A 12,751-nucleotide genomic window follows, 5' to 3' on the forward strand; every position below is an offset into this window, starting at 1 on the left:
GACCAGCGATCCCCACACATTAACACTATCCCACACCCACCAGGGACAATTTTTACTTTAACCAAGCCAATTAACCTACATACCTGTACGTCTTTGGAGTGTGGGAGGAAACCGAAGATCTTGGAGAAAACCCACGCAGGTCACAGGGTGAACGTACAAACTCTGTACAGACAGCCCCCGTAGTCAGGATCGAACCCAGGTCTCTGGCGCTGCATTCGCCGTAAGGCAAACCGCTTCGCCACCGTGCTGCCCGTTCATTATCAATGAATTTAGATGTGAAATTAGATTTTTCTGAACGCGTGCTTTTCAAAAAAAAAATGTTCATTTTCCATAACAGAAAGTGAGGAACATGGCTTTAGAAGATGTAGTGATACTGAACGTGGACAACAATACACTGGAAACACCATTTGATGATCTTCAAAGCCTTCCTAATGATGTGGTAAGTATGACCTACCTCGCATTTCTGTGCACTTTTATTACTGAACTCAAAATTTAATATAGCAATTTTTCCAATCTCTGTCTCTCTGCTACCCCCTTCCCCTTCATTTCTCTGTTTTATATCAGTGTTATCTCTTCATTAAAGTGCTTTGTTTTACTGCATAAGGACTAGGCTACATGAAAACGATTGGTCTTTTACCAGCACCCTTTGCATTTCGCTTCACATCCTCTTTTTCTGTTTAAAGTTAAGACTACGTCTTTCTGGCAAAACATAATTGTGCAATCTGATTTAATCCTTTTAAAACCCAATTATACCATTGTTTGAGAAAATTATTCATTATTTTATTCTGCACTGTGACCATTTTCTTCATTGCTTTGTACCTGTGCTTTGCTTTCTTCCACCCATTCTATTTCATTCTTGAATAATGGATCGGTATTGCTAGCTAAATTGTGTTTGGTTGCCAAGAAAAGAGATGTGTTCAATTTGCTTTGCACTCTGTCAGTGCCCACCTGCTATTGGAGTGCTCTTAATTAATAGATCAAAGAGACATAGCAGAGGTGGTAAAGTGTGTCAATTCAGGAGGAGATAACAGTCGACTTTGATCTGAAACAAAGTTGGACCAGAAAGGGAAACATCTCAATTTTTCTCCGATCACTTTGTGATCGATGTTCTGACGCCTTTTCAGGTTTTATTTAATGTTACAAGAAAGGGTAGAATAGATTTAGGGTGTTATTTAAAGGTCTGACTAAAGAAAAGGTCCTTTTTGATGTAGAACACTGACTTTAAAATTACAGCGGATAAATGAGAGTGGCATACACCGCGGCACAGTCTGGGTTGTTCAGTGTTTTGTTTGAAAGGTGACATTGCCGGCATCTTTGCTGCATGTGGCACCTAGATGTGAGAAGTATAACTAGTTATTGTGCTGCACAGAGGATCCTCATTTTGCAACCCGCTCGCCATCTGTTTGAAGTATTGTCCGGCTTTGAGGAAACGTCTGCAATGCTAACAGCATTTCGGGTTTACTGCACTAAAAACAATTTGACATTTACAGACATGAAAGTACACATTGCTCACAAAAATTCTCCCCATAGGCTTTATTGTGCACTCATTGAGCTCCACAATTTGGCAGCAAAAGTAATTATACGGTAACAACTGTTCTGTTTCAATAGATATAACTTAACCCTTTCAGCGACCCATGTGCTCCATACTGTAGGCCAGCCCATGGGATTAGACACAGGGCGTTTGCAGATCACAACAACGGATGGCACGTCCTGCCAACATTCATCAGCACCCGTGAATAACTTATGAACTTTCTTTCATAATAAATTTTGGGGGTTCATTGGCAAAGTTCAAGTTTGACTTCAAAATCAAATAAAGTAAATAGCACCGTACCATCGTAAACTTTTGTTCAGGAGATAGGCTCTGTGGATGGAGATGGAGATCACAATTTACCATTAAAGCTAGGGGAAACTCAGTGGCCCATTATTAGTGCCCTTTCTTCTCAAGCTGGAAGATGCAGGGTTCGATTCCCAGCTTGGCTGCATTGGGACTTACAGTGCCCTCCATAATGTTTGGGACAAAGACCCATCATTTATTTTTTTGCCTCTATCTTCCACAATTTGAGATTCGTAATAGAAAAAATCACATGTGGTTAAAGTGCATATTGTTAGATGTTATTAAAGGATATTTTTATACATTTTGGTTTCACCATCTAGGAATTACAGCTGTGTTTATACATAGTCCCCCCATTTCAGGGCACCATAATGTTTGGGACACATGGCTTCACAGGCATTTGTAATTGCTCAGGTGTGTTTAATTGCCTCCTTAATGTAGGTATAAGAGAGCTCTCAGCACCTAGCCTTTCCTCCAGTCTTTCCATCACATTTGGAAACTTTTATTGCTGTTTATCAACATGAGGACCAAAGTTGTGCCAATGTAAGTCAAAGAAGCCATTATGGGACTGAGAAACAAGAATAAAACTATTAGAGACATCAGTTAAACCTTACCAAAATCAACTATTTGAAACATCATTAAGAAGAAAGAGAGCACTGGTGAGCTTATGAATTGCAAAGGGACTGGCAGGCCAAGGAAGATCTCCACAGCTGATGACAGAAGAATTCTCTCTATAATAAAGAAAAATCCCCAAACACCTGTCCGACAGATCAGAAACACTCTTCAGGATTGAGCTGTGGATTTGTCAATGACCACTGTCCGCAGAAGACTTCATGAACAGAAATACAGAAGCTACAGTGCAAGATGCAAACAGCTGGTTAGCCGCAAAAATAGGATGGCCGGGTTACAGTTTGCCAAGAAGTACTTAAAAAAGCAACCACTGTTCTGGAAAAAGGTCTTGTGGACGGATGAGACGAAGATTAACTTATAGCAGAGTGATGGCAAGAGCAAAGTATGGAGGAGAGAATGAACTGCCCAAGATCCAAAGCATACCACCTCATCTGTGAAACACAGTGGTGGGGGTGTTATGGCCTGGGCATGTATGGCTGCTGAAGGTACTGGCTCACTTATCCTCATTGATGATACAACTGCTGATGGTAATAGCATAATGAATTCTGAAGTGTGTAGACACATCCTATCTGCTCAAGTTCAAACAAATGCCTCAAAACTCATTGGCCGGGGGTTCATTCTACAACAAGACAATGATCTCAAACAAACTGCTAAAGCAGCAAAGGAGTTTTTCAAAGCTAAAAAATGGTCAATTCTTGAGTGGCCATCAATCACCCGATCTGAACCCAATTGAGCATGGCTATTATATTCTGAAGAGAAAACTGAAGTGGACTCGCCCCCAAAACAAGCATAAGCTAAAGATGGCTGCAATACAGGCCTTGCAGAGCTTCACCAGAGAAGACACCCAGCAACTGGTGATGTCCATGAATCGCAGACCAAGCAGTCATTGCATGCAAAGGATATGCAACAAAATACTAAACGTGACTACTTTCATTTACATTGCTGTGTCCCAATCATTATGGTGCCCTGAAATGGGGGACTATGTATAAACACTGCTATTATAAATCTCAATTTGTGGAGTGCAGAGGCAAATAAATAAATGATGGGTCTTTGTCCCAAACATTATGGAGGGCACTGTATAGCTTCCTTTGGCTCTGAGATAGTTGGTCATCACTGCAGATCGTTAGGAAAAGCGATTAATGCAGGGATCGTGGCTCTGTCTGAGAAATCATAAAGGTTACAAACTAGAGACTATAATAATCCATCAAGCTAGGCTTATCAGCTTTATTTTATAACTTTTACTTTTGCGGTAAACAGTTTTTCAAGCTTCTTTTTGCAGTTCACATTAGCATGTTGATGTTTCTCCACTGTCCTGTGTAAAGGACGTCCACAGGGCATGGAGTTATATAGCATAGAATCAGGGCATTCGGCCCAACTCGTCTATGCCAACCAGGTTGCTTTGTCCAACTAGTCCCACTTACCTGTGCTATGCCCAATTCCCTCCAAACGTTTCCGATCTATGTACCTGTCTAAATGCCTTTGAAATGTCCTAATTGTACCTCTCACTACCACTTGAATGTAATACTATGGTGGGATCTAATTGATATGTGAGGGTGTGTGTAACGTGGGTGTTTATAAAGGAGGGATGGCCTGCACTCCAGTTAAAGCGTAGTTTAGTTTTGTTTAAAGATACAGCACAGCAACAGGCCCTTCAGCCTACCAAGTCTGCGCCTACCAGCGATCCCTGCCCACTAGTAAGTACTATCCTGCACATTAGACAATTGTACAATTTTTATCGAGGCCAATAACTTACAAATTTGTACGTCATTGGAATGTGTAAGGAAACTGGAGCACCTGAAGAAAACCCACGGGGTCACTGGGAGAACATACAAATTCCGTACAGACAGCACCCGTAGTGAGGATCGAACCCGGGTCTCTTGTGCCGTAAGGCAGCAACTCTACTGCTGCCATGTACTCCATGCCACCACGCTGGTTGCACATTGAGGATTTTGTCCCTTGCTGACATAAACTAGCTACATGATAGTGTGCAACTATCACATTCAATGAACAATTGCAGGACAACTTAGAGGAATATTGTGCTACGTTTTTGCATTTATGTCTATTTAAAGAGACAGTTTGCCAGTGTCAGGACAGCTAACTGGACAGCTTAAAGGATTTATTAGAGGCTGCTCAATCAGTTCACAGAATGCTGCCAATGTGCTTATTCAAAAGGCATGTCAGTAGTGAAACAGTGAACGGTACTTTCCAAGTAAGACAAAGAATAATGCCAGCAGCTGCTCTCCCTGAGCCACTGACAACTGTGCAATGATGATTGTTATTGCCAACATGGTTTTCAGCAGTGCTATTTTAATAACAATGGCCGATTAAATGACAAGTTAATGTAAATCATAACATGTATGTAAAATTAAAACACCCTGGTGTATTTGGGTGCACTTGTCCATTGCAGCGTCCTGTGTGTGTCTGCAGTCTAGTGATCGGAAGGCTGCTCCCTTTCACTCTATGTCTGCTCACTGGTTGTAATGAATGATTAAAAGCTCTGGATGAACTGCTCGGCCATCTGCAAGGGCCACGCGAAGGGATTGCCTGCATGAATGAGGGATGATAATGCAAGGTGACTTGGTGCCTTGATAGGAAACATCAATGCCCAGGACCTGTACATCAGCTGATATCTCTGGCATCTGGGAAGACTATGGTGCCACAGTCTGCTGCCCCCTCAGTCCATTGGTTCCAACCTCCATGCCCAGAGATGAGGTGGCTGATCCCAGGTATCTGCCTGATCCCTGCTGAATGAACTTGATGGTTTATGAAAATAGGAGCAGAAAGTGAATAAGTAACAAAAGATAGACACAAAGTGCTGGAGTAACTCAGCAGACAGGCAACATCTCTGGAGAAAAAGGGTGGGTGACTTTTGAGGTTGGAACCCTTCTTCAGACACGACTACTTGCTACGGTGTTGAATAAGTAACAGCTTGAGTCTGAGGTGTTAGCATCCATCAATATTTGACCGTTTTAAAAAAACCTTGAAAGAGGATAGAATTTAACCAATGAAGACATTCAAGTTAGATGGCAGTTATTTTTCTCCAAGACTTGAAGAAGCAGCAGCAGCTGATCTTTTGGTGAAAGATTGATGTTCTCAGGAGTTCACGCTGACACTAACTTGACACAGCAGAGCGTCTACATTCCTTGTGGGTTTTTGCAATCTGTGGTCATGGAGGGAAACGTCCAGAGACATAGGATCCTTACATTGCTTGAATTATCCTTTCGGAACATGATATTTGACATGTGGGTGAGATGATAATGGAGTTCCCCTACAGCATTCTAACGTATGGATAGGATACGTTTAGAGGGATACGGGCCAAACGCAAGCAGGTGGGACAAGTAGACGGGACATATAGGTCGACATGGGCAAGATGGGCCGAGGGGCTTGTTTCCGTGCTGGATGACTCTGTGACTATGACACAGGGGTCAAGGTGCATTCTGCGCAAGGAGAAACCTGAAACTGATAGTAGGAAAGTACACAGGGTTACGCAATCCCGAGAAGGGACCCAGAAATGCAGTAGTTTTAAGTGAAGTGTTCATACCATTTGTTAGCAGACATCACCTAAGAAAACACATTGCGTTTAGTGAAATGTTACCAGTAAGAAAGTCACAATGCCCAAGTAGCATAACCTATGGAGACTCTGAAAACAGAGTTTTCCATCTGAGTATCCATCTGATGAATCGTCTTATTGTGTGCAGGGCAAAAGCTTTTGTTATCCAGCTCCGTGTTCAAAGACCAGGTTTATAACAAAATAAATCGGGCAGCATGGTGGCCCAGTGGTAGAGTTGCTGCCTTTCAGCACCAGAGATCCGGGTTCTATCCTGACTACGGGCGCTGTCTGCATGGAGTTTGTACGTTCTCCCCATGAACTCCTGGGTTTTCCCGGGTGCTCCAGTTTTCTCCCACATTCCAAAGATATACAGATTTGTAGGTTAATTGGCTTTGGTAAAACATTGTATATTGTCCCTGGTGTGTAGGATAGTGCTAGTGTAAGGGGATCGCTGGTCGGCACGGACTCCGTGGACCGAAGGGCCTGTTTCTGTGCTGAATCTCTAAACTCTAAACTAACCTAAGCTCTAAATAACTCTATTGCATATCTGGTAGAGCAGTCATTTCTATTCTCAGCGTACACTGGCATAATTAATATGGGCTGTATTACCCATTTTCACAGGATGAGCAGAGTCACAGATACAAGGACATCTGAAAATAAAGAATATGGAAGGAACCAGCTAGATTTGACCAAGGGTTTTTAAAAGCGCTAATGATGAAACAGATGACATTTTTTTTTAAAGACACATTTCCAGGACTCTATTTTCCAACCCAGGATATTAAATGAGCTACTTGACAAATTTGTAGATGGTTTAGTCCTGGTCTTTCAAAATGCTCATGAAGACGAGTGGAGTCAAGTCGAGTTTATTGGGGGATGGGATGGGAAGGGTTAGTCGATAGGGTTGTATCTTGGACAGCTAATATAAAGGGGGATTTGAACAAATCATTGGGAGAAGCTGCTACTGAGAGGACAGGGGGCAGCAACAGTGTGAAGGATAATGGGTATCGGAATGATGGAAATAATTTAGGGGGAGAAAGATGAGTGTCTTCGACCTTCAGGCAGTGCCAAAGTAGGGTGGTGCCTTTGAACAATTCCAAAAAGCAACCTTCACTCCTATCATTAAGACCCTCATCGAGTGATTCTTCAGTTGAACCTTAAGTAGAGAATGTCTTTAATGGATGTCAGCCTAGAACTGAGGCCAAAGGGAATATTTTGTTACCATACTAGAGTACCTTTTGAAAAAAATATCTATTAGAGGTTGTGTCCTTGAATGATTTGCTTTGGTTCAGTATTACACCATTGATGAATTCTGTGAAAGGGTTATCCTATGGGACTTATTAAAGCAGAGAAGAGGAAGTTTGATGCCACGCTCATATCCTGCAGAGATGTCAAATACAACATCCTTGTATACCACACTTAAGTCAGTTTATATTTTCATTACTGCATTAGGCAGATGTATCTTGGCATATGAACATTACTGGTGATGAAGCATAGGGCACTCTCAACAGCTTTAGTAGCATCTTTTGTTTACACCATTTATTACAATTACAATCAGAAGGAATTAGCACAGTTGTAATTTCATTTTTTTAAAAAGCACCATGGATTTGGCATTTTGCAACAAAATCTATTAACCATTGAAAAGTATTGCAAACTATCCTAACATCACACTTGTATATTATTAATAAATAACTACATCATAGTGCACAGAAGATAACATTGACTTCAGATGAACACAGAACTCTGAGATTTTAAACACTTTCCTGTTTGTGCTGGAGTAACAGTGGACAGATGACATTTTCAGTCGGACCTTTTAGATCCTTTTGGGACAATTCGGGTCCTGACTCAAAGTATCACCTGTCCATTTCCTCCACCAATGCTTCCTGACCCGCTGAGCTGCTTGTTTTTTTTCCCAATCCACCAGCATCTGTAGGTCTTCTCTATCCTGCTGATTCTTTGGCCACACTTCCGCAATTAATGCATTCTAGCAACATAATCCATATATGTATTGTGTGTGTGTGTGCGTGCATGCGTGCCTGCGTGAGAGAGAGATAAAGCTCCATTTCTGATATCAAGACCAGTGTGGCACAGTGGTGCAATGTCACTGCCTCACAGTGCCAGAGCCCCAGCTTTGATCCTGACGTCAGGTGCTATCTGTATGGAGTTTGCGCATTCACCCTGTGACTGCGTGGGTTTCCTCGGGTGCTCCGGTTTCCTCCCACATCCGGTTTGTAGGCAATTTTAGATTGCCCCAACTGTTGAGGGAGTGGGTGAAAAAGTGGGATAATGCAGCACTAGTGTGATCCATGATCAGTGTGGACTTGATGGGCCAAAGGACCTGTTTCCATGCTGTGTCTCAATCAATCAATATGTTCAGTGTTAAACCTATTTTAGAAATGATACAACAATTGAATGCAGTCGTGCATCCAGTGTGTGGTTTGGTATGAGCATTTGAAGCGGATGAGCCTCCTCAGAGCAGAAGTAGGCAGGCCCAATATTTTAAAGATCCAAAGAGTGTTTATTTTTGAGTGATTTTTGGATTATTTAAATTGAAATGCCCCACAAAGTAACATGCAAATTGTGGTTTGTGGAAGTTCTATCTTTGGGGTATATACAGTAAAAGCTAGTACAACGTCAGTGGATGTTCCTGCAAGCATTGTGAAGCATGTTTATCTGTCAATAATATACATGAGATACTTTAGAATAACTTGCATTGCATACTTATTGATAATCTACTGGAAAGGCTCAGCTGTATCAGGGGAATGTACAAAGGGAATCAATGGGTCAAGGATCTTCAGATCGTGAGGAGACAAATGTGTTTTAAAAATGCAAAGAGAAATGGAGAGAATAGAGGGAAAATTGTCAAAGTTTAAAAAAAAAGTTTGAGCAAAATGAAACTACACCAATTGAAACAAAGGAACAACTGTGGGGTGGGTTCGGGGGGGGGGGGGGGGGGGGGGAGGGTAAAGGAAACAAGAAATGCAGATGCTGGTTTGTACCAAAGATAAACATATAGTGCTGGACTAACTCAACGGGTCAGGCAGCATCTCTGGAGAAAAAAGGATGGGTGACGTTTCGGGTCGGGACCCTTCAGACTGACAATAGAGGATGGGGGGAGGTGAAGAGCTGGAGGTAAGAAAAGACCGGGAGCAATCAAGACCAAGAGCAAAGCATTGCATGTGCATATTCCAAATTGCAGTATTCTCATCAGAGAGAGGAGGGGAACTTCTTCAAAGTATATCTCTTGTTTCCCTTACCCCTGACTAGTCTGACGACGGGTCTCAACCCAAATGTCACCCAATTCCTTCTCTCCAGAGATGCTGCCTGTCCCGCTGAGTTACTCTGGCATATTGTGTCTATCTTTGGCTTAAACCAGTATCTACAGTTCCTTTTATTCACAAAATGCTGGAGTAACTCAGCAGGTTAGGCAGCATCTCGGGAGAGAAGGAATGGGTGACGTTTCGGGTCGAGACCCTTCTTCAGACTGATGTCGGGGGTGGGACAAAGGAAGGATATAGGTGGAGACAGGAAGATAGAGGGAGATCTGGGAAGGAGGAGGGGAAGGGAGGGACAGAGGAGCTTCTACAGTTCCTTCTTACACTTATCCAGAGAAGCTGCCTGACCAGCCGAGTTACTCAAGCACCTTGTGTCTTCCCCTGAAGTATTGCCTGTCAGTAGTTGCTGCAAAGCACTGGTTTCAATCTGCTCTTTTAACAAAAGGAGAGTGAAAAGAGCGTATTGAAAGAGAAATCATAACCTCAACATTAATTATTGTGTGCTTGAAATATACTATTTATGATGGAAGCTTTGTGTATTCAAAGACAATGCCATTGATATCTGATCAATACTTCCAACGAATAGCTCCTTTGTGTAAATGGTAATCAGCTATTAGGAACATGCTCACTTGAAGTGCAGCATTGTGCCTGAGAGATAATTAAACACCCCCAGAGCAAAATAATAAGGACCGGGCATGATTGAGAGATGAATAACCTAATGTACAGGTGGCATGGCCCTTTTGGATCAGAATGAGTTTTGACAAACATATCGCAATCCTCAAAAGGGAACAAATATCGTCAAAATGTCTGCACTCCCAGATTTCTTTTGGATTTTGAAAACTATTGCTGTGGTGGAACTGGTGGTTTATGCTTCTCAACTTTAAACATTTGTGGAAATGATTTGCTTAATATGAATCAGAAGTCAAGAGTGAATGCATTGTTTACTGAGCTATTTCACCATTGCACCATTGGTTAGAAATATTATTTTATTTGGACGTGGAAGAAATATTTATTTGGGCTCTCTTAAAAGTTACAAGAGAATAGTTAGTTCCAAGCAGGCATTTAGTACATAGCAAGTAATAAAATATCACTCTCTGTATTAGATGACCTCTTTAAATACAAATACTAAATCACCATGTCTGTCAACATTCCCACCCCAGCTCCAAGGCAAAAACGCAAAATCAACTTCCGTAAGCTGAACTCTGTTTCACCAACCTCGCTCTCATCCTCCCTCTCTGAAATAATGTCCGCCTCTCCCTTCGTTGACCTCCACAGCCCCTCTGACCTCACTGACTACTACAACCACACTCTCTCCTCCTGCCTCGACCAGCTTGCACCTACAAAAACCAAAACAGTTTCCTTCACCCACTCTGCTCCCTGGTTTACCCCCGAACTCCGCATGATGAAAACTCATGCCCGCCAACTTGAAAGACTCCGCAACAAAACAGGTCTCACAATTCACTCCCAAGCCTACAAAGACCACCTGCAGCACTACAAAGATGCCCTCTCCCGTGCCCACTCCACCTACTACTCTCAAATAATTCACTCTGGCTCCGGAAACCCCAAAACACTCTTCTCTACAATAAACAAACTCCTCAGCCCCCTGGACACCATCTCCCAATCATTCACAGTTGACAAATGCACCACTTTCCTTTCATTCTTCCAAAGCAAAATAGACAGCATCTACAGCACCTTAACCACCAACGCACCTGCTCCCCCTCAAACCACCTGCCCCCCCTTATCCTGTCAACCCCTGCCTCAGTTCTCCCCAGTCTCCACCACCGACCTCTCTGACCTCTTCACAGGAATAAAAACTGCCACCTGCTCTCTGGACCCCATCCCCTCCAGCTTTGTCAAGGCCTGCCTTCCTGCTCTCTCTCCACTTATCACTGCAACAATAAACTCCTCCCTGTCCACTGGCATCGTCCCGCCATCCCTCAAAATCGCTGCTGTCACCCCCATTCTGAAAAAACCTGGTCTCAACCCTGACACCCCAAATAACTTCAGACCAATCTCCAACCTACCTTTTCTGTCCAAAGTTTTGGAACGTGCTGTAGCTTCCCAACTCAACTACCACCTCTCTACCAATAACCTGTATGAAACTTTCCAATCCGGATTCCGCTCCAACCACTGTACTGAAACTGCGCTCCTCAAAATCACAAACGACCTTTTCCTCTCCTCCGACGCTGGCAACCTCAACATCCTCATCCTACTTGACCTCAGCGCCGCCTTTGACACCATAAATCACTCCATTCTCCTCACCCGACTTGAAACCTCCTTTAACATCACCGGCACAGCCCTATCCTGGTTCAGATCTTACCTCTCTGACAGGCACCAGTTCATCTCCATTAACAACTGTAAATCCCCCACCGCTCCCCTCCCCCAAGGTGTCCCCCAAGGCTCAGTCCTTGGCCCCCTCCTCTTCATCCTCTACCTGTTCCCCCTTGGTCAATTAATCCGCCGTCATGGTCTCAACTTCCACTGCTTCACCGATGATATCCAGCTCCTCATCTCCACCAAGTCAATCTCCACCACCACACACTCTACACTGACAAACTGCATCACTGAAATAAAATCTTGGCTTCAATCAAATTTCCTCAAACTCAACTGCAACAAATCTGAAATCATCATCATTGGTCCAAAAACGCTCACCAAATCCACCCACAACTTCATCCTCAATATTGATGGTCTCCCAGTATCCACCTCCCCTCACATCCGGAATCTTGGAATCATCTTTGATCAAACCCTCTCCTTCGACAAACACATCAAACACATCACAAAGACAGCCTTCTTCCACCTCAAAAACATTGCCCGTCTCCGTCCATCCCTCTCCTCCACATCTGCAGAAACCCTCATCCACGCCTTCATCACCTCCCGTTTGGACTACTGCAACAGCCTCCTCTATGGCGCACCCTCAAAAATCATCAGTAAACTTCAATACATTCAAAACTCCACTGCCCGTCTACTCACCCACACCCCGATCCGTGACCATATCACCCCCGTCCTTTACAAACTCCACTGGCTCCCCATCCCCCAGAGAATCCAGTACAAAATCCTCCTCATGACCTACAAAGCCCTCCATAACCTGGCCCCATCCTACCTGACTGACCTCCTCCACAGGCACACTCCCACCTGCACCCTCCGCTCTGCTGCTGCCAATCTCCTATCCCCCCCCATCCGGACCAAACTCAGATCCTGGGGGGACAGGGCTTTCTCCATCGCTGCTCCCACCCTATGGAACTCACTACCTACAAACCGTCAGAGACTCCTCCTCACTCACCACATTCAAAACATCACTGAAGTCTCACCTGTTCAGTACTGCCTTCAACCACTGAAGGTCACCTCACCTTCTGTCCCCTTTCTCTGTTCGTTTACTTATTTATCTATTTATTCACTTCCCTATGTTCTTTAAATCCCTGTAAAGCGTCTTTGAGTGTATGAAAAGCGCTATATAAATGTAATGCATTA

General features: G+C 43.4%; 1 protein-coding gene across 3 annotated transcripts in view; it reads left to right on the top strand.

The window, feature by feature from the left end:
• dennd1a (DENN/MADD domain containing 1A) overlaps positions 1 to 12,751 on the top strand; it is a 514,736-nt gene that overhangs the window by 344,388 nt on the left and 157,597 nt on the right. For all 3 annotated transcript variants that reach the window (XM_078426383.1, XM_078426382.1, XM_078426384.1), the window contains one exon: positions 338 to 439. In XM_078426383.1, the coding sequence (XP_078282509.1) occupies positions 338 to 439 (102 nt within the window). The remainder of the gene's footprint in view (positions 1 to 337; positions 440 to 12,751) is intronic.

The sequence above is a fragment of the Rhinoraja longicauda genome, chromosome 31 (genome assembly GCF_053455715.1).
Source record: "Rhinoraja longicauda isolate Sanriku21f chromosome 31, sRhiLon1.1, whole genome shotgun sequence".
NCBI classification, from domain to species: Eukaryota; Metazoa; Chordata; class Chondrichthyes; order Rajiformes; family Arhynchobatidae; genus Rhinoraja; species Rhinoraja longicauda.